Raw genomic sequence first — 23673 nt, forward strand, 5'->3', positions numbered from 1 at the left:
ACTTTACCAATGAAAACAAGGCACAATTTATTTAAAATTACCTTTTCAAAGTGTTGTATCGAACAACACTTAAAAAAATGTTCAATTCCAATAATAAAATAAAACAAGAACTATATAATGAGTAGGTATGAGTACCTACCAAATTGAATGGCTTCAGTTATTATTTTTTTATTATTATTAAATATAGTTTAATCTACAATCTGACTACAGTAAAATTAATAGGTAAATTTATGAGTATTTTATGTCTTAATATAGGTACCAATAATTATTGTAGTATTTTTCAGAAAAATATTTTATATTTGAATAGGTAGAACCTACACAAATGCTTTCATTAAAGCCTCAATTACATTGAGCTTCTTTACGAGCTGTTTATTGGCAAATTTAAAAGCGGGCGATTCAGCTACTGCGATTTGATGATTACACACAAAACTTTCTATTCGCTGAGAAACCACAAGCCAGCGACTATTTTGACAGAACGTAGTTCGTTTTTTTACCGGGAGGTTGGTACTGCGCTCTACTGCGCAGACGCAGTAGGCCCACACGCCGATGTGTAGGGTGTAAAGTTGACCGGCTTTCAACTTTTCTCGGTAGAGTGTTTACAACCTGATTATTAGCTTATTCGATGATTACACTGGGCGACTTTACAGGCAGATTGTAAATTCGCCAATAAACAGCTCGTAAAGAAGCTCAATGTAATTGAGGCTTAATCAACAAGGTCGTGTTTATATTCGTTTGTGGAGTAGGTAATTGTAAAATATATATCCGAATAACGTCCACTATATTTTTACTCCCCTTCGAGGAAGTTTAGGTTGTCTTATAACTAGAAGTAGCTTAAATTTAATAAGTATGTAATAATATTGAGATTTAATCATATTTTATGTTTCTGTACAAACTTCATTATCTGTTAAATTTTAAGATACCTTTATCTGAATGTTTTGCCAGTGAGCCATTTCCGAAAAAGTCACACAAACATCAGCCAGTGAAGGCTTCATGTAAAGGGTGATAATTACATATTGTTGTCACTTGCTACTCACCTGAAGTCAGAGGAAATGGGTCAGTTGGACCCTATCCTTGGTATGCGGGTGCATACTGTAAACGTCCTTTTTAAACAAATACGATTCCTCAACAAGGTTTGATCAAAAACGAAAGTGCAAGTGAGAAAGCATTCGACATGCTTATATTCTTTGCAATAATATGCGTTGAGTAAGATAGAATTTCTATGGCTGAATTAAATATATTTTGTATACGTCGCCGGGAAATATTGGTTAGAATGACTCCATTCATTCAAAAACTGCAAGCATGTGTTGCTGAAATTTTTTGTTTTTGTTTTAAATATAAAGTTAGTGGTAATTTTAGTTAATTTAGTAGAAAATATGGTTAACTATGTTGTGTTTGAATTTGGTAGCCGTACTGAAAAGCAACATGATGATATAACGTTTCATAGTTAAGTTAATAATAATTAAATTGAGGTTCTACTGTGCGTTATATTCATGAACCACGGCTTCATATAGCTGAACAATACACACTCTCTTATATTATTACACTTCCTCACCCCTGAGTGAGTTCCTCACCCCTACCTTAAGGGGGATCCTATATGCCAACAGAAAACCTAGTGGAAAAATACGAAGCTTGCAATTTGAGAATTCTTTTTGATAATTTACAATTTCAACTGAATTAATTAAAATGTAAGTATCTGAAAACATTAAAAAAATAAATATTTTTTAAGTCAAATGTGAATTTGTCACATTTGGTACATAGGTTACGTTATTATTACATTATTTTTATGGTTATATTTATTATTAAAATTTAGTTTATTAACGGCCCACATGCTCAGTGTACGTCAAAATGGAGCTTTTATGCTATTTTCAAAGCATGATCCTGGACATTCCTTAAACATTGTAGATAATCTATTTACATAATTTTGAAGCCTTATTATACTTTATATTTATTTTAAACATTTGATGATTGCATAAAGTATTTTTATTACATAAAATAGTATTCTTTTAAACCTCTCGCTCTAATGTTTTAGAATATAGTCATATTTCGGTACGTCCATGTGAAGTCGTGTTAAGATTTTTTTATATTTATTAATTTTTAAAAGCATTTATAAAACCATTAGTAAAATTTATTTCTACATTATTATAGTGAAATATTTTACCATTTAAAAAAAAAATCAATTAGTACATGTTCAAACACGCGCGTTAACATGATATTACTCCCTACTTTATTTATCGTTTGTCAATTTATGGCTACGGCTGTATGTTGTAGCTTAGCCACTGGTAAATGCCAATAGAAATGGTATATTTCAAAAAAATACTACCTTATTCTTAGGTCAATAATTATTATAAAGCAAACATTATTCGTAGAATGTTTATCACATTTGAATGGTCAAAGACAAAGCTTATAATCAGTATCTTTAAATGTGTAAATCTTGCCCATTTTTTGAATAATAAAATGCCTAATTCTTGTCAAATTTGGGATCACAGAGATTATCAATATCATTTTTTATCGTAAATATTTCACTATAATAATGTCGACATAAATTTTACTAATGGTTTTATAAATGCTTTATTAAATTTAATAAATATAAAAAATCTTAATACCACTTCACATGGACGTACTGAAATATGACTATATTCTTAAACATTAGAGCGAGAGGTTTAAAAGAATACTATTTTATGTAATAAAAATACTTTATGCAATCATCAAATGTTTAAAATAAATATAAAGTATAATAAGGCTTCAAAATTATGTAAATAGATTATCTACAACGTTTAAGGAATGTCCAGGATCATTCTTGAAAATAGCATAAAAGCTCCATTTTGACGTACGCTGAGCATGTCCCCCCTTAAGTTTTCAATTTTTCACTGTTTAGATTTTTGAATAATTCATAGTTTTAATATTTTTTAAATCTATTTTAAAAAACATCGATTTTAAAAAAAAAATATATAAATGTGTATATCTTGAAATCCTTTTTATTTAAGATCAAATTGAGCTTATATATTGGGACCATACCTAAATAAGATATACCAGAATTAATTCTTGACTGGACATGGTGGCTTCGCTGGCAGGCTCTTTGAGCTTGGTCTTGTTACCCGATCAACATGTCGATGTGGCGGAGAAATACAGGATGCAAACCACATCCTCTGGGAATGTCTTAAAATGTATACGGAAAGGGAAGAGCGGTTCAACCAGCTGTTGGGCCCATCAAACCATCCGACCTGGTCGCCACAAAGGCCAATTCTATTGCATTTAGAAAAATTTAATTTGTTACTTCTTACTTACTACAATTTTTAATATTGCCTCTACGTGCTCATCTCTCCCATTGGTACCTTAACTTAAAGTCATGTAAATTCAGTCAAAGCACATTTGAGTGCATGGCGGCCTTAGTCTTGGGTAACTGCCCCTGAAACATTCGCAGTCATAAAAAAATATGCTTCACATCCAAATGTATAGTTACGTGATACCCCCGATTAAGACCGGGTGTGTTGCGGGGCGGGTGTGGTTTGATGGGCCATTAACTACAATTTTTATATTAAAAAGAAAATATTTTTTATTTTAAGTCAATGATAAACTTACAATAATTAATAATTGTAAAAAATCGAGCGTCAATAATATTGAGACCATCTATCATCCATCCTGAACATTTACGTAAAACCAATGCAAATTTTATACAAATAAAAAATATTTGGAATTTATGATTTTTATTTTTTTATCGTGGTGGCCTCAAAATCAGTCAGTACGTCAGGCCTCCGCCACCCTAAATGCGCCACTATAATAATATATCCATTTTACTTAGACGCACAGATAATAATATGATTAAACCAATAAAATTCTTATTCCTAATTGCAATCCTGTAACGTTTCCACATAACTTGTCACGCACGTTCTGTTGGATTAACATTCTCGATATTATAACATGGTATAATACCTATCTAAATGGCTGGTAGGACATAAAACTACTTGATATTGTGGTATATTTTATTATTTGAGTGGTGAATAAATTGTCTTCTTTATCTCCGACACGCGTGTGCTTTTAGCTTATTTGCTAAAATAAAAAAGCCACATAATAAATTGCTTTCAGTTTTATGCAGAGTAGATCTTTACTGAGTTTATACTATATAAATTTAAATTATGACTTCATGAATATTCATATAAGTATACGATTAATACTGAATTACAATCATATTAAGAAAAGGCAGTGGTGAGGGGTGGAGGTAGGCTGTTAAGATTCGACATAAATAGTGCACAATAAACTCTGTCAGTCATACTTATTTGTTTTCATTGAACCTCGGTATTTAATATTCAATAGGTAAATAATAAATATACCTAGGTACCTCATAATTTCTATATTGTCGTAAGGAAAACTCGTTGGGTTTTGATTCAGTTATTAGTTTTAATCAGTTTTAAATTGTTAATATTCTCATCTGAGTCATCAGTCATCGCAAATTTAGTGCCTAATAATATGTCTGTGTAGTATCTTCTTCTTCTTTCACCCTATCACGACCCAGCATTGGGGCATAGGGAAAGCACAAGTTCGCGCCACTTCCCTCGATCCATCGCCAACTCTTGCACCTCCCGCCATGCCAGGCCGTGCCAGGCGTGTAGATCGCTTTTGTAGCACCGCTGCAGGGTGAGGGAGGGCCGGCCACGACGACGGAACCCTTGAGGCTGTGGCACAAGGATACGAAGTGTCGCACTCTTTGGCGGTAATGTGTAGTATAAATAGTCGGAACTATATTTTCTTAGAAACGTTAAATCATATTTTTGGTAGTAGATCGTTACCCCATTTATATGTTGGTATACCTGGATTTTTGTCTCTTTACACTGTTATATTTTATTATATTGATTCATCGGTTTAACCTCTGTTACCTGATCCAGAATAATCCAGAAACTCATTTTACTCAAAAATAATAAATTGCCTTTCAAGATAAAATTGAACTAGGGTGATAATTTTCGTTCCGTTGAAGAGGACTGGCGTCAGATATTAAAGTGCCAATGAAACAGAATTTTTTATCTTTATTTTTTTTAATTAAAAAAGTTAAAAAAAATAATAATAGAAGGGGAGTTGTCTTGAAATACGATTCTCCTAGGAAGCTAAATTAGGTAGCTGAATCCGGGCTTAGTTTAGAATATAAAAGTTACTTATATAAACGTATTCGTTTAAGAACGTTAACGTAGAATGTTAATGAATTCCCATCACAGTATTATGATTCATGAAAACAATAAAGTCCTTCTTTGAGTGGACAAAGCGCTAATTAAAAGATTTCTTAATAAAGTTTTTAATTTAATATATTATCAAGTAAGGGATTTCTTGCCTAATTTTATGTCTGAGAAAATTATTTTATGATTAATTATTATCCAGCCGTTGATATCTTTAAATAATGGCATTGCGCGAGAAAGAATAGAAGCAGACATTCATTTTCATGATAAACAGAGAAAAAATACACTTTGGTTTATTTTCAATTCGTTTTAAGCATTATGTCTGCTGCAGTGTTTATAAAAAAGCTTATTAATGGATTTTAGCACCATACTAAAAAAATATCGTAGAACGGATAACTTTTATTTGAATTATGAGCACAATATTCTATTCTAAAAAAAATGAGAAAGATAATTTGAAAATTAGGATTAATTGTAAATACTTTTAGTTTACATAATTAATTTATATTTGAACACAGTTTGACATTTTGATAAAATGGTGATATAAAAAGGATTTCAAGTACACACATTTATATTTTTATAAAAATCGATGTCTTTAAAATAAATATAAAAAATATTAAAACTATGAATTAATCAAAAATCTTTTAAACTCAACATAGAAAAGTTAATAAACTAAACTTTAATGATAAATAATTAAAGGATAAAAATAACTTTGTAACTATACAACGTTTTTAAATTTTCTGTTGAATCATATAAACTTGACTTGCTTAAGCTTAAACGATCAAAAAAATTGTACTTGATAGATATAACACTAAAATGTCATTTTGACACTCATATCGATTTCCATAGTAACGCACGTATAATATATTAATAAATAGGACCCCAGACCCCCTAGCAACCAATAATAGTGGATTGGATTACGGATTTCTTCCGAAATAACTTTTCATACAAAACAGAATTAACTGAAAATGAATTCAATTCTACTTAAAAATGGCTCAAAGCATTAAAAAATGCATTGGCATCGTGTTATGATATATTCTAAAAGTTTCAAATGTCTAGGCTAGTCGGGAAGTTAGTTAAAAATCGATTGCAAGATTTGTACCGGATAAACAACCACCGGATAAATAAGAATACGAGCTAATAAAAATGTTGTAAAATGGTATAAAATAATAATGTATAAGGTGGGATCCGTTAAGAAATTCACATTTTATAATATTTTTTTACAATTGTAATTTTATTTTCGAGTTAAAATACAAAATATTTTTCTTTTTAATGTTTTCAGATTTAACTTGAACATTATCAAAAAAAATCTCAAATTGCAAGCTTCGTATTTTTCTGCTAGGTGCCTCTGGTAGGTAGAAGTATCGCTTTAAACAAAAACTATTATTTATCTCAAACATGTTCAACTTCAAGTATACCTACGTACACATTACTTTAATGGGTCATAATTATTATTATAAATAAATAGTGACACATGTGAATAAAAACTATAACTATTTTGTCAGCACACTTTGACTACTGCAGAGATCTGCATTTTTTTAAATAAAATTTCATTGCCACAAAAAATATAAATAATAACACAGTTTGTTTCTGAAAGGCAACACCATCTAATAATCAAGGGTTCCGTAAGTATTTATACTTACTTATTTCTAATGAAAGTCTATTTTTCAGGTTATACCTTATGCTAAGCGAGGCATACATGGCTTTCAAGCTGATGATCTTGATGTATAATAGAAAAAAAGTGATAATCTTGATCGAACATTTAAAGAGAGAGGAATTTTACCCTACGGAACCTGAACACTTGCCATTTGTGAGGCGGGCCATATGGAAAGGAAGGCTGGTTTCTAAGGGTTATCTCTACATGTGCATTGTCGCTATTATAGGTAAGACTATTAAATTTTATTTTATGGATGTTTAAAGCCAAACCAACGTACAATTGTTCGCAAACTTTTGCCACTGCACAAATGCGTCTTTGAAAATTAAATGTAGTTTGCATGGATTACGTCATAAAAACTTGTATGTTTTAATCGAAACAACGTTCTACGAGACCACACATTGCTACTTCCTATGACACAGTATAAAGTCACACTTGCATGTTTGCTAGTAATTTAGCACACATTATTGAACTTGAACCTGCATTCATTGCATTCCAGGATATGTTCTTTACCAATTTATATCAAATTTACAAAATTTCCTACCAACTATGCATCCGAGGTGTTTTCGCAAATTCTATTAAAAAAAATACTAACACTACTTTCGATTCATACGTAAATGACGTTAGGATCTCTTCAAATTGCAATTTGAACGCACTTGCACTTTTTAGTCTCAGCAATGCATAGATCTGAGATAAGTGGAATTAGCTTGGAAAGAACTTCGCCTAGCAGTAGATCGATCGAAGCTGATGATGATAATCATGATATAAATGGGTACCTATATCAAATTACCAATTCTGATAAGTACAGGAAATCATAGGACACAGAGAAGTGGAATCAGCTTAGAGAGGGTTTCATCTAGCAGTGGATTAGTCCAAGTTGATTATTATAATGGTGGTATAAATAGGTAGATATATTATCACCAATTTTGATAAAAATAGAAATTTATTTGATCGAGAGGAATAGAATCAGATTAGGGAGGCTTTCATCCAGCAGTGGATTGACCCAGGTAATGGCGTTATAAATAGTTAGGGTGTATTATATCATATCACTAATAATTTTGATATTTTTTTAATTCATATGAACAAGAGGAGAAGAATCAGGTTGGGAGACCTTTATCCGGCAGTGGATTGATTTAAATATGTAGATAATAATATATTATCACCAATTTTCATCACGATTGAGAGGAGTAAACGCAGGTTCGGGAAGCCACCATACCGTAGTGGATTGAAATAAATAAATAAATATTAGATAGATATTACAATATGTTAACACCCGTTTTATTGTTTCGTTTCATTGTTTGAAAAAATAATCAGTACATTCAAATTTGGCATATTATATTGTAATCTATTGAAATTGATAGCGTCAAATATTTTAATTAATTATTCAATTAAAAAATAGTGTGTAAACAGTCGTAAAGAAGAATTTAAAAAAAAATCAAATTTGGAATATACCTACCATAGTCTATGGAAAAAATCCAGTGAAGGCGTTTTCAAACTATGTGTGCTTTGTGAATTGTACCACGTTTTTAGTATTCTCATCGGAAAAAAAATATGTGCGCCAACGATATTTAAATTAAAATAGTGCATGACTTGTTATTGTTTTGACACATTGATGTTGCTCTTTTGTTTCGATTTTATCCTCTTTCTGTAATATTTTTTTAATGTCGTTTTACGGAATTTAATAAATGAATTTCTCGACATGTTCACAATCGTCAACATCAAATCTTAGACGAAGACGCGCTATGTGCTTTATTTTGGTTAATTTTAAGTAAATGAAATCTCTCATTTTTATATGTGAAACTTATCTTTTTTCCAAGCTTTTTATTCTCGCACGGTAGCCTCTGGAACGTATCCCCAGCGCAAAAGAGAATCGTACGTATAAATAATTAAAATATCTACATACTAATAAACACTTGTCAATAGGTAATAATATAATTGTCAACTTTTCTTTCCAATGACTAGGATATTTTTCGCACATTTCTCATAGTTGTGTCACTTTTCCAGTCGGCTGTCTAATGCCGATATCGGAGCGTTTCCAAGTGCTGCCTACGAACGTGCAGTATCCGTTCTTCGACGTAATGGCCACCCCCGCCTACCAGATCGTTTATTTGATGCAGATCTATTCCAAGACAGCTGTGGTGCTGGTTGATGGAGTACTTGATACAATAATGCCGGCATTTATCGCACAAGTTCGTGAGTAGATAACGGCTTTTATAATGATTGTCGAATGCTTATAATGCCAGTCAATTTGACATTACGAGGTCTTCACAGTTACCTACATTACCGACAGAGCTTATAACACCATTATTTACAAAACTACGCTATCGGGTTTATTATATTAGTACATACATACATACACATAAATTGAATATCTGTAATGCTCTCTTATAACATAAATAACGCCATCTTAGGTGATTTGGAGATAAAAATGCTTTAAAGTTTTAGCACTAGGACAGTGTATGTAAAACTGTGTGCCACGAGAGGTATTTTCACATGATTATCAAAATTTTACAAGTGGGTCATAAATGGTTTTGCAAAATATCTTAGCAAATACTTGCTATTAACAGTGAAATAAAATTTAATAGAATTTTAAAACAATCTGTGCAGAAGGCCTTATTTTCTGAGCTACAGTTGTCAGAATCTTAGATGTTGGTTTAGGGTCAATTATTATCAATTTGCTACTACAACCATAATCAATATCCTTGCAAATTAGGTTTCTTAGCGCACATGGAAATTAAATATAAAGAAACTCTAAGGATTATATTATTATCGTGATGAGGAGTTACGTGTTTGTTAAACTAATTTGGAACCACGTTTTGACACATTTCTTTCACAAAATCAATTAGATAGAATATATCCCTACTAAAATAAGTGTCAATATATTTGTATATATTATAATGGTATGTGTTAATAAAAAAATATTATTTTATTGTTACCAATAATATTTTTATATTATTATTCATATTTTAATGCAGTATATTATTAAGTTTTTGGGAGATTTCTATTCGGTTTGCCTCGAAACAAATTTCCCTTCCCCGGTGTGCCGTCATGTAAAAATGTGTGGCAGAAACTGCTAGATGCTTGTAATGTCAAGTTACTTTAAAACGAAATAACATCAATATTATATAGCATGATATGCATCTATCAAAATTTATAATGACAGCTGCTAAAATCATTAGCGACGTCACACTGTGCCCCGTCATCATTACCTACTGTGGACATTTTTGTTAAATTTTGATTTCCCAATAATTATAATTACCAAGTATACCAAGTCAGATGGAGTTATATTATCTACTGTATCCGATTTTTTTATTATTAATATGACAATAAAATATTCAAAAATTCCATTTTAATAATGAATAAAATTGTTTATGTAGGTATGTTTTAGATGTCATAATATCTAATGACCATATTTAAAATTGCTAGTGTTATGTATTTTTGCATATCGCCACATGGAACACCTCTTCGTGATTACTTCAGTCACCGAGGATTTATGTGTCAGCTGACGAGTTAGAGTGTTTGTAATGCGGTTATACCAGTGCACCCAAAAGATTTGGCGGAAACATCGATTCGCAGGATATTCCCTAAAGCTGCTCTGAAGATGATAACTGGGACCATACCATTGAACTGAAATGCCGAGGCGAGAAGATCGGACCTGTTTTTAAAACTATGTAGCCACGCATTCAGCCTGGAACCGGATACGTGCTATGTCGTTTCAGTCCTATTGTATGGAAGCGTGGACACTCACAGAAAAAAGCTCATAAAACTTAAAGCTTTTGAAATGTGGGTATATAGAGGCATACTTCTTATCAGCTGGAAAGATATAATTAGGAATTTCGAGGATGAAACATACCAAAGATGTAATCAGATAAATAAAGTCAAGAAAGTTGGCATACCTTGATCACATCATGGGAGTTATCAACTCGTGAATATTAATATGTAATGGAAGATCACCAGTAATCAAGGTCTTGGAAGAAGAATGTCTTACCCAAGAATCTCAAATACTAGCTTGAGTTTAATACTGTATTCCTATTTAGAGCAGCGATATATATGAATAAAAAAACATCCGATACCGGATATGGCACTACAAAAAGACGAGTTTCGAATGCAGGACCTCTAGTATTAGTATTCTGACTTTATTCATAATAAATGTTGCCAAAACTTTCATGGGATGCTGAAGAGAGTAATACGTATTATGTAGATGTTAAAGATTTGTGGAGCCTGTTTCGTGTGGATACACATTAGTAGAAGATGTCGCAAGGTCGACGATAGCGGATCAGTCCGCAGAGCAGAAATTTTGCATGGATTCCACCATCTCTGTTATACAGCCTCTTGGTTGCTTTTTAAACTTCGGTGATTGATATTCCACACTATCAATGATTCTTAGAAGTCATTATAAAAAGACGCTTCGTATTTGGTGAATAAAAAAAATATACGTACATTATGTACTACTTCACATAACTAGCTTACTCTAAGTTTGAAAATGTAAATTGACGAATTTAATTTTTTTGCATAGAAATATAACGATTTTCCCCGAAATCAGGTTTGCTTGATAACACTTGATTTTACATATCTTTCTTTGATCTGGAGAGATCATATTCTAGACACGTAATTTGATTGGTCGCTATTTATTCGTTCAACCTCTTAGACAGTGCTAGAGACTCCTATTATCTAAAAAAAAAATTATTATTAATAAAATTCTCATAGCATGTAAAGTTAATCCTACATGAGATGCAATATTATATTCTAATAGGCAATTACTGTATAATAAGTATAATATTAATGTTTTAAGAGTGAACATAATAGTACATAAGTGATATGAGTTATATCAGCTCTATAGTACCTAGTTATATTATTTTTATAAAGGCAGGGCTCGAAGTGTATGAGCTCTGACCAGAGCTTATTATTTACGTAAATTTTGGATTCGTATCTGTGCTCGGTAATGCTTAAAGTTTAAACGGTTCGGTACTTCAAGGTTAGCGAGACGAGTGGGAAAAAACTAATCTCGGTATCTGCGTTCCTGCGGCCATTTTATGTGTATAACTCCGTGAGACCCCGAACAATCTGGAAATTTAATTTGTAATTTGTGAATCATTCAACAATTTAATTTAACAAAACAAATTTAAAAAAAGAACATTATTTCGCCCAGAACCGCCATCGCTGATAAACATAGTTTTATATTCATAAACTCAATTTTATTTGCCAGTGAACCACTGAAACTTTTTAAGCCGCCTTTTAGTTAACTTACAATATGGTTCCGTCTTGTGAATGTTAAATAGAATAAATTATCATTATTGTGTTTAGCTCTTCAATAAAATTGTCGTAGTAACATAATATAGTGTTTTTTTATATTTTAAAATATGTACACTTAAATGTCAAATTAATTGTTGAGTTTAAAAAATAATTAGCATAGTTTTTCTCAGTCTAAAGTTACAATCTTTAGATGTATGTGTTCTGCACCAAGTAGGTACTTAATATTACCCATTATACATAATGCCCGAAGAAATATTTTCGAATGAATTATTTTGACTTACTATTTTTATAATGTGTATTTCAATATTATAAGGGTCTAATTTTGTCAGCCAAATAAAGGGATATTTTATATTATTATGTACCTATTTGATTTTTTAAGTACTTACATGACATTAGAACAAAAATAATATGTGCATGTAAAACTTCACTATATTAATGTTTTAATAAATATATGATTAATATCAATAGTTTACTAAAGAGAAAATATAGTATTCATGCTCATTTTCTCCACTGGGGAGGGGCACCATCTATTCTGCCCTGAGAGAAGCGGAAGATCGAGAAGGATGGAAAATCTTGGTCGCTCAAATGATGGCGAAATTCAAATGTGGTCACGATCATCAGCCGTGAGTGCACGACCAAGAAGATGTTCATTTTCGAAAGATTTATCGAACATAATTTAGTTGTCTATTTCCTGGATTTTATGCATGAGTATCATTATATTATTCTGTACTGCACGCTCAATATAATAAATTAAAAAATCTTTTGCCCTGGAATTATCCATAATGTCATATAAATCAATAACTTGATCCTCAATATATCCATTCATTATTAACCTTCTTTTTACGATGATAATTATTTCCGTCCGTTTCGGTAATATCACTTTGGGTTACACGAGGTTGACTAGAATTCATATACTATACACTCATACATCCTACAAGACGTCATAATAGACTATCTTAATCTAAGCGCTTATTTTCATATTTCTTTCTCACAAATATTGAGAGTGTCTCTATTTTTGTCGCATATAATTTAAGACCTATCTCTTTTGTTCATAATGAATGCGACGCTACGCAATGTGCATTTATAATTTTATGACATTAAATGAATATCTATAAACTATATGTATTTAATAGATAATGCTATCGGTTTTTAGAATATTATAACATTTTAATTAGATGCAATATTGATGATTCTGGGAATGGTTGTGTAACCTAAGATGGTATTGCAGTAACGGGAGTATTAACTAAACATCCGTAACTTGGTACACAATTATTGAGAGCTGTTATACATCTAGAAAATTGTGGTCTTCACTTTTATTATCATCGTTAACCTTTTTTCCTTGAATATTTTGAAAACTAGTTATTAGTACATTTCAAGCCCTGTATACAATAATATATACCCACGCCAAAATAAAACACTTCTAACGTAATATTATAATAAAAGCTTGAATTTTTTATCTCAGATTTTCTTCTATTATTTTCCAGTCGGGCAAATGGATATTTTGGCATTCAACTTGGAAAACATGCAAATGCTTGTGGAGAGATTTTCGATGAAAAAAAATATTATTCCGCACCAGAATATAGCTGGCGAATTGCAAATTATTCCGGATATTAAACAGGATGGGGAACAATTCGAAACTTTACTCAGAATCAAGCTTCGAGAGTATATAAAGCATCACATCAGTATCGTAAGGCAAGAATTCAATGTTATCTTAATAATAGTTAATTTAAAAGTAATAATTTTTGCAGCTCAACGTTTATTTTTAAACATCATACATAGTTGAAGATGCATTAAATATTGTCGACATTACTTACGTTAAATTGAAATAACGTTAAATTCTATGCATGTAATAAAAATATAATGAGAGCTGCGGAAATATTAATTAGCGAGGAAACGTTGCGTTACATCTACAAAATTATTTCCGTATTTGAAATTCTGATAAAAAAAAAATCTGATTAAAAGCAAATAAAGAGCTATTCTCTATTACTAAAATGCACACTAGCCACAATCTGTAATGTAATACGTTGTTATCATAATTTTAAGCAATGCTTGAAGTTTCTCCGTATTTTCTAGTAATTTAATATTATTAAAACTTTTGATCTACAAATTATAGCTCCCTGAAAATTTGTATTTATTTTCATCCCAATATCGTAATGTGTCTGTAATGGATCCATTTGATTTTAACCTAGGTACTCAATTGTTTAAACATATTTTTATTTACATACAAAATGGTAAAAGTATGAACACTGCACAATATAAATTGAAAGTCTTTAAATTAATAGTAAATAATATAAACTAAAGTTAATTAAAGCTCTGCGTTATCAGTGGTTAACTGAATAAGTTGATACATCGCGGATACAGTATACCTATATTATGTGTATTACGCACAAAACTGCTGCTGGTCAGGAAAATACAAGCCATTTGCAACTTCCCTCAAAATTATAAGTAAATTGCCAATTCCAATGGAAAGTTTTACCGAATTAAATGTTAAATAAATATTAAAATAAATGTTAAATAAATATTAAAATAAATGTATAATAATCACTAATATATTCCTCAAATACAAAATATCGCTTCATTCTCAATTTAATTATCCAAACATTATAATATAATATTAAAAGTCATACTCTTATAATATATAAAAATATGTTTTATCATTCACACGATGGAAAACAGAGCACCATAATGCCATATGCCCCTCTCCTACAAGTCTACAGATTTTTCAGACTTATCTGCCAAAGATGACTCCAATTATTAATTTTTGAATGTTATATGGCACATAGTTCCGTAAAGGGAAGTTCAATATAACATTCAATTAGTAATTTCGTATAAAGCTTAAAATATCACCTACTTTTTGTGTGACAGCTATGTCTCCAAAGTCGAAGACGCCTTCAGTGCTGCAGCAGCCATCCAGTTCATGTTGAGCGGTCTTGTCATCTGTCTGATTGGTATACAAATTCTCTCGGTAAGTACCTAGTTTCATTATCCAATTATAATTTAGAATTTAGATTCCATGATCAGTGATCACACACAGTTGTTACATTATGATATACGACCACGTTCATAACATCTAATAAATTTCTTCTTAAATTCCGTAAATTTTGTTATAGCACGGTTTAACCAGGCCAAAATTAGTAAATAACGATTTGATCTAATTAAAATACTGCATTGGATTCATTTATTAAACAATAATTGTAAAAACAGGTATTTAACATACGAGGGTGGGTCAATAATTCCTTAGAAAAAAGCATTAAAACAGTTTTTATTTTTGTATTTTTTTTTATTTCTCAACATAATCTCCTTGGAGCTCAATACACTTGGTTAGACGTTTCTCAATATTTTTTAAACCGTCAGAAAAATAAGTTTTCGGAAGGTCCTCAAAATAAGCATTTGTCCGATCGATGACTTCTTCATTTGAAAAAAAACGTTGTCCACTTAGCCATTTTTTTAAGTTTGGGAAAAGGAAAAAGTCACTGGGGGCTAAATCTGGCGAATACGGTGGGTGGTCGACCAATTCGAACTTCAATTCTTCAATTTTAGCCATTGATCGTAAACATGTGTGAACACGGGCATTGTCCTGATGAAAGAGGATTTTTTTCCTGTTTAAATGAGGCCGTTTTTCTTCAATTTTGTTTTTTAGCTGGTCCAATAAAGATGCATAATAATCCCCTGTTATTTTTTTTCCTTTTTCCAAATAGTCAACGAAAATAATTTCACGTGCATCCCAAAATACAGTAGCCATAACCTTACCAGCTGATTTTACGGTTTTCGCCTTCTTTGGACATGGTTTGCCTTCGCAATCCACTGCTTTGACTGTTCTTTCGTCTCGGGAGTATAGTGGTGTATCCATGTTTCATCTACAGTCACAAAGCGATGAAAAAATTCATCCGGATTGCGTTGCATGAGCGACAACAGGGCTTTAGAGGCCACCACCCTATTGCGTTTATTGTCGACTGTGAGCAAACGCGGCACCCATCTTGCAGAAATATTTATCATGCCCAATTTGTCATGTAAAATAGAAATGACGCTACCTTTTGAGATCCCTGTAACCTCAATTATCTCACTCAACTTTAATCTTCGGTCACTTAACACCATATCGTGGATTTTATTGATCATTTCTGGTGTAGTCACCTCTACAGGACGTCCTGAGCGTGGTTCATCCTTTGTTGATGTACGACCACGTTTAAATTCATTTAACCAGTTATAAATAGTTGCAAGTGAAGGAGCAGATATGCCGTGAACTAAATCCAACTCATTTTTTATTTCCTTTGCTGTTAACCCTTTTATATTAAAATGTTTAATAACAGCTCTAACCTCAATTTTCTCCATTTTCCATTTTTCCATTTTCCACAAGCAATTTTTTTTTTTAAATGTACGAGAAACACACAACAACCCGACCAATCTGATTGAAACTTCGCAGCATACTGAATCGGTAGTGCCGCTGCATAAAAACAAACCGCTTACAGTACTAGTCGCGCCACCTGTCGGCTTTTCTAAGGACTTATTGACCCACCCTCGTAGTACATAAGTTAACAGTATGAAACCTGATACAAGAGTCTCGTTATATTGGTTAGGTGCTCAATGTATAGGTAAGATAAGGAATAGACATTTGTTGTACTTGCGATATTTTTACACGGACAATGATTAGGGGAGCGTCCTCTAATCAATATATTTTACACAAAAGCATCATAACTATCGACCCCATGATGTACATCACAATTTTTGTTACTCTATAAAATCACACGATAATTCTTATCTATAATCGGTACTTAATAGAAAAGGTATCCCTTATTTTTATTGATAGAAAAACATCCCTTGCAATATAACATAATATTATTACTGTGGAAATTTGGTCAGTTATTGAGTTACATTTAATCATATTATATAATTGTATTGATTCATATCTTATATCTAATAATATTTCATGACATAAGATATACTATGACAGCTGTTATAATACTAGTAAGGTACTTAATAGTTACTTACTACTTAGTTCAAAGTAAATATGCACTACTTATGGTTCATAAAGAGTCACCACCGTTAGCAAAGACTTGCACCGGAAAGTTTTAGAGTAGGTGCATACTAATTTTATAGCCGTGTGTTCCGTACTATGACTGTGTTCATTTGCTCTACGAACTACCCTATAAGTCATCGTTTTCGAGTACCCAAAAGCTCAACTAACTTTCATTTTACTTACGAACACCAAATAGTATTTTTGTTAGTTAAACTAAAAATAATGTTCTGACGGGAAATCCCCTTTGGCCCTTAGTTATCATTTTTGGTTAAAAACAAAGATACTTTATGTTTCATCTTTATATAACATTACTAGCAAGTATTACCAGGTGCCAGTACCATCTGTCAATATTATCATACGTACACCATAAGTGTATGTTATATTTTACTGCCTTTTTTCTAATGTTACATACACAATTATTCACATTCGCCTGACTTAACCGAGCACGTCATCGCTGAACTCGTTCATTTATCAAGCGGCGAAACTTAGCTGATAGTTCCTCCTTATCCATAATGTTTCTATTTTTAAATTGATTGTGTATATTGCTTAAGGTTACAGTAGGTTACAACACCCTATCCGTATTATAATTATTTTTACATATATTGGATAATACACTAATTTCTCAATACTGAAATCACTCGATATGCCATTCTAGTACTGAAAGGTTCTATCAATTTGATTATAAGAGTATTATCTGTTATCTTTCACGACCCGATTAAAACTAACGATTCCTCCGATTTTTCAAATTTAGAATTTGCGTTTAAACGTGTATGTTTAAAACGTCTTCTTCCTGCTTCACTCTCTCTTTAAGGCTATACTTCAGTTGAGGCATGGTGTAAAAAGACCGTGGCTAGGCGATGCGCGGATTGTGCAAATGACGCGTGCCGAACGAAATATAATTTGTCATAAAAATTCAACATGCATCCATTTAATGTTATATTAGTAATAATAATAGTATATTCATTGACATGTTTTCTTTTTCAAGTAACATACGTAAAGTTTTTTAGTCATCTTTACACGATTTAAGAATATATTCATCCGACGTCATGACAAAACAAATCGACGTGCGCACACTTCGACTGTCGATCTCCGATTGGCGACTAGTGCGAAATTTCGTCGCACCTACTGCTGAAAATTATTTGCCGTTTCACTGAAGTACGCTAATAATATTTTCATATATTCGCACTCTTGCGTTGCAGATAATACAATTATAAGGTATTGCCTATACATAATCGTAATAATGTACGCTATGATACTAAGAACTACGTGTGTAATAGTTTTATCTTTAACACCACAATAATACTTATTACACCTAATAATCTTAAACGGCTCACAGCCGAGCGAAATGAGCGTAGTAGCGTTTTAACGTTAACGCGAAAACGTATAGTCCTATCAATATGGCAGTGTATACAATAGATTTGACGAGCAGCTTTCATATCATATTATTCATCCAGCTTAATTAAATTAATGCTATCAATAATGGAATCAGAAGTACATTAAATCTTTCAGCTTAGGCAGGATTATTGCATATAATAATTAAAATTGACAATGCTTATAATAACGGCTTCAAGAGTTATTAACTGTACACGTATGTTGGTGTTTTTAGTTTTGTTTCTGTGCATGTTTTTCATACATTACAACTATAATATTGTTATATCATGCCAAGTTTGAGATAATATTAATGCTTCCCAAATATTGTATTAAATTTAGAATAAGGAAACTTCAGTTTTTTTAATTATCTAGGTGGTTTATTGTTAACATTTTTCACTCTAGTAAATTTAAAATATGTGATCAGTACATCTGAACGGACGCAGAGTTTTCCAACTTTATGACAAGTAATAGCTATATATAACGTTGCGATACTTGTGTTATAAAATATATAGATGTCTACGAATATGAACCAAAACAATACATTGTCTTCGAACATTTCACACACTGTTATACGTTTGAGTTGCGCACGCCGCTCACGCCCCGCTGAATGATGTCCACTCAGGCCGTACACACACACACACACACACACACACATGCCAACAGATTTTTAAAATGCATTTCTGATATTTCAGAAGACTATAACGGATTCGATTTTATATTTTTGTGTATTAAAATTCAATAATATTTGAGTACATAATAATATTATTATCTATTTACTTTACTAGATTGATGACCCACTAGGTCATCCTCTCCAACTTCTGTGGACCCTGGTCTATTTCTGCTGCATGATGTCTGAAGTCTTTATGCTGTGTTGGTTTGGAGACGAAGTTATATGGAAGGTATTCTACTTAAGTATCTGATATGACAGTTCAACGACTCAAGAAAATAATTTAAACCGCTGTAGGTTTTATTTTTATAGAAAAAAATAAACATAATCGGTCATTTATACAACGAGTGCTATCTATGCTGAATGAAATTTTAATAACAAAAAAAAATATATCCACCATTTTGATCAATTTATTTAAACGATCAAAAATGGTTAGTTGTAATTTGTTAAAGAAGACCATCACTGTATTTTGATGGGATAAAATAAGGGTTGTCTCTTCAATAAATTGTATATTTTTAAAAAGGAAAAAAAACAGCCGGTCGTAATTTGCGCGAAAATTAGTTATCATGTTCAACATGGTGTAACGTGGTTTTTCTACACACCTACTGCATAAATCACAAAGACTCCCTTCATACAAAAATGTTGTACAAAGTCATAAAGAGAACTGATAAAGAAGCTGATCACAGAATATGTTACCTTCGATTTATAGACATTAGTAACACAACCCTAAAATAACATAATAACACATATTTTTCAATACCAATATAACATAAAAATTCAATTTATTTGATTGAAAGTTATTCACACTCATATATTATTATATTTAGGGGATAAAGGTAGAATGCTAGAAGAGCAGGATAGTCCCTAGTTTCAGGTGATATAGGCGTGGTAATTAAATAAACACACTGATTGTACATTATTCAAAACAATTGAGATTCAGAATTTATTAACGTATAAATTATATAATATAATTGGTAGAAGACAATATGTAACGATTAAATAATAATAATGCAAGATTCCCAATATGGGACTGCAATCTCGAAGCTTTTGCACGTAGCACTCCAGCCTATTTATTGTCTACATTTCTTACCATAGAAGGTAATATCTTATTGCATCAGTCTTTATTATGGCAATGCATGCAGTTTGAATGGCGTTTGCTGATGAGACTTTTGTTTGTGTGTAAGTTGTTTACTCCTACATGTAATATATTATGGTATTATCATTAAAAAGCTATCATGTTTTATATTAACATAACACAAAAGTGTCTATTTATCTGTTTTTGTTATATGTGGTCTGACTGGTTACTGCATAAATACTCTCAATTTTAGATACAGTAGTATGTTAGTTTAAATAATTGGACATGTTGATAATATTATGCCCCTTAAAGCCGCGTTGACACGATCCAAGTACGATCCAAGTACACTTGGATCGAGTGCCATCCAAATGACAGCTTCATACTACCTATATATTCCTATCCAAGTGCACTCGTATGATACATCTTCATACTAATTATTCCTATCCAAGCTACTTGGACCGCGTCCTTCTCATCCGAGTTAACTTGGATAGGAATACATAGTATGAGCTGTCACTTGGATGAGACATCTTCATACTAATACCAACTCAACTCAATTGAAATTTGGGCGAAAAAAAATAAACTCGAATTTAATACTGATAAATGTGTGTGTATTAGCTTTTCGAAATCAAGATCTCCAATTATTTTCAACTACAATATGTCAAATAGATTACTGAACCGTCAATCAGAAATTAAAGACCTTGGCATATTGTTTGACTCACGTTTATCATTTCGCTCGCACATCACTTCTACGGCATTGCGTGCGAGCAAGCTTCTAGGATTCGTCATGAGACAAGCCAAGTCATTCAAGAATCCAACTGTTTTACGTACACTCTATGTGTCGTTAGTACGGAGTATTCTTGAGTATGGCTCCATCATCTGGAGTCCTTATGAAGTTTCCTATAAGCTTGTTTTAGAGCGTGTTCAGAAAAAATTTCTTCGTCATCTCTATTTTAAAGTTTATAATTATTTTCCTTTTGACACCTTCTCAAACGAGTATTTTCCGACTAACTTTCTTCAAGGCATGCTCGCCTTTCATTCTCTTGAAGCTCGTAGGTCACTTCTGCTCTTAAAGCATTTTTCCCTGCTCTCACGTGGTATCATTTTCAATCCCGATATTCTAGAAAATTTAAATTTTTACACACCCGTCAATTACATGCGTGGTCGCAGCCATGACCTATTTTGGATGAAAGCTGTTTCCTCATGTCAGGCTCACCAGGCACCAATAGCGAGGGCTGTGCGGTTGGTCAATGCACTCCCTAGAGATGTAGATATTTTTGGCGATCCATTATATATTCTGTTTTTTAAATTCTATTTTATTGTTTAATTTGTATTTTTTGAATCATTGTTGTTTTCTTAAATTTTATTTCTTTTGTATAAAACTATTTTTGCTTTCTTTTTTTCCTCCACTTTGTTTTTTCTGATTTTCCTAACTGATTACTTGTAATTTTTATTCTAAATGTCATGTTGTGAACGTCCTGAATTAATAATTTGTTATGTACTCAACGTGTCTTTTTCAAATAAATAAATAAATAAATAAATAATTATTCCTATCCAAGCTACTTAGACCACGTCCTACGCATCCAAGTTAACTTGGATAGGAATAAATAGTACGAAGCTGTCACTTGGATGAGACATCTTCATACGAATTATTCCTATCCAAGTCTTCTTGGATCGTACTTGGACCGTGTCAACGCGGCTTAATACAATGATTTCTGGATTTATACCTGATTGGATGACATGTAAAAACGAGGTAAAAGTTGAAAAACACCACAAATTATTTCAGCCAACCACAGCTTGAAAATTATACATTATGTACTTAAATGTATGCACGTTGTATTATAATTAAAAACAAGAAAAAAAACTCTGTTTATGTGTGCACGCTGAAGAGTCACCAGCTCACCCACGCCGCGTTCAACAGCAACTGGCCAGACTATCCCGAGGACGTGAAGACTACCCTCAAGATATTCAGAGAGAGAATGAAGAAGCCACTCAGACTTACGGCTGGCAAAGTGTTCATTCTTTCGCTCGACACTTTTACTAATGTGAGTAAAATAATAATTATTACAGATGACAAGAATATTAATTAATTTAAAAATTGTTAATTGATGTAATAATAATGTGCATCGAGATTTAATTCCTTTTTTGTAATTGACGAAAATTTTCAATTGATATCTCAGTATGTTATCAAGAGCATAATATATCAATTTATAGATAATTCTAACCGCAATGATAAAAATATAATAGCTTCAATACAAATGTTTGAATACATATATAAATTAATATTCGAAGGAACACTAACGGTATCAGAAACGTTTTTTCTTGCACAATTTCATCGTGTTTTATAACATTTTCTATTTATTATACATTACTAGTATTAAATTTTCTACCTGGAATTATGACCTTCTTAGAAGTAGATTCAAATGTGATTTATTATGTTACCTTGAATTCCCCTAAATCTTAAAATCCCTGGTAATGATATATTTTTATAGATACAAGCATATTGGGGACGTCTACAAATAATAATCATATGTTTGTAAATGGGTTTAATTATAGTGAATGCAAAAATTTCTTTTTAAAATATTTATACTATCGTAATTTTCTAGGAAAAACTAACAATTTTTTTTTTTAATTAATCCTTTGTAATCAATGATTATTTTCATGATGGTAGGTAGTTTAGTTAAAATACAAAATATTTAGAAATTAATTATTCGGTAATATTTTTTTCAGCTTCTCAAATGGTCATACAACGGATTTGCAGTTATGAGAACTACAAAAACATAATCTATCACTAACGATGTAATTATATGATACAATTATATGTCAATGTTGATGTAATCCGTGGCGTATACTAGTTCAAACAAAGACGCGGAAAGTTTTACCTTTCTTCCTTTATTGTTTCGTGCATTCAATATTGAGTAAAAAATACATTTTTTACACAAAATTTTTATACATTTGAAATAAGGAGGCGCCAATTTTTTTTTTAAATTCGGAGAACATTCAATTTAATATTCTCGCTTCCTTTCTCCGACCATTTCTATCTCAATTATTGGCTTATGTCACCCTGTAGATTCTTTACAACCCCAGAGTCTAGCAAATTCGTGGTCTTCTAATGCTTAGTAGGTATTTCACTTCGAAACTTTAATCTCTGAGTGGATCTGGTAATTTATCGATTTAGTTAGATACTAACACGATCTTCAAATAGGGGACCATGCTCTTCTATATTATATTAAGAAGAATTTAATATTATCTACATACAACAATTTAAATAAGTTGATAATATATTATATTATTATAATATAATTAATAAGTGGTATAATTTTAAAATTCAATATTTTATAAATACAAAAGAGCAAATATAATAACTAATGAAAAATGAATCTCTATATTATTTAATGTGAAGTATTTAACTATCCAAAATATCTGCCGCTCTTAACTTAATTTGCATCCAGTTAACGACCTTACAATAATGTGTAGGAAAAA

The 23673-nt window shown here is 31.6% G+C and overlaps 1 protein-coding gene across 1 annotated transcript; it reads left to right on the forward strand.

Annotated features, from left to right (window-relative positions):
- Positions 1-1049: 1049 nt before the first annotated feature.
- LOC147072775 (odorant receptor Or2-like) lies at positions 1050-22974 on the forward strand. The gene is made up of 7 exons (XM_085945707.1): positions 1050-1074; positions 8818-8929; positions 13552-13758; positions 14932-15031; positions 19237-19350; positions 22080-22235; positions 22921-22974. The coding sequence occupies exons 1-7, from the start codon at positions 1050-1052 to the stop codon at positions 22972-22974; spliced, it is 768 nt and encodes a 255-aa protein (XP_085801833.1).
- The last annotated feature ends 699 nt before the right edge of the window (positions 22975-23673 follow it).

The sequence above is a fragment of the Rhyacophila brunnea genome, unplaced genomic scaffold (genome assembly GCF_057557595.1).
Source record: "Rhyacophila brunnea isolate RB1 unplaced genomic scaffold, BYU_Rbru_1.0 scaffold_19, whole genome shotgun sequence".
Taxonomy (NCBI): Eukaryota; Metazoa; Arthropoda; class Insecta; order Trichoptera; family Rhyacophilidae; genus Rhyacophila; species Rhyacophila brunnea.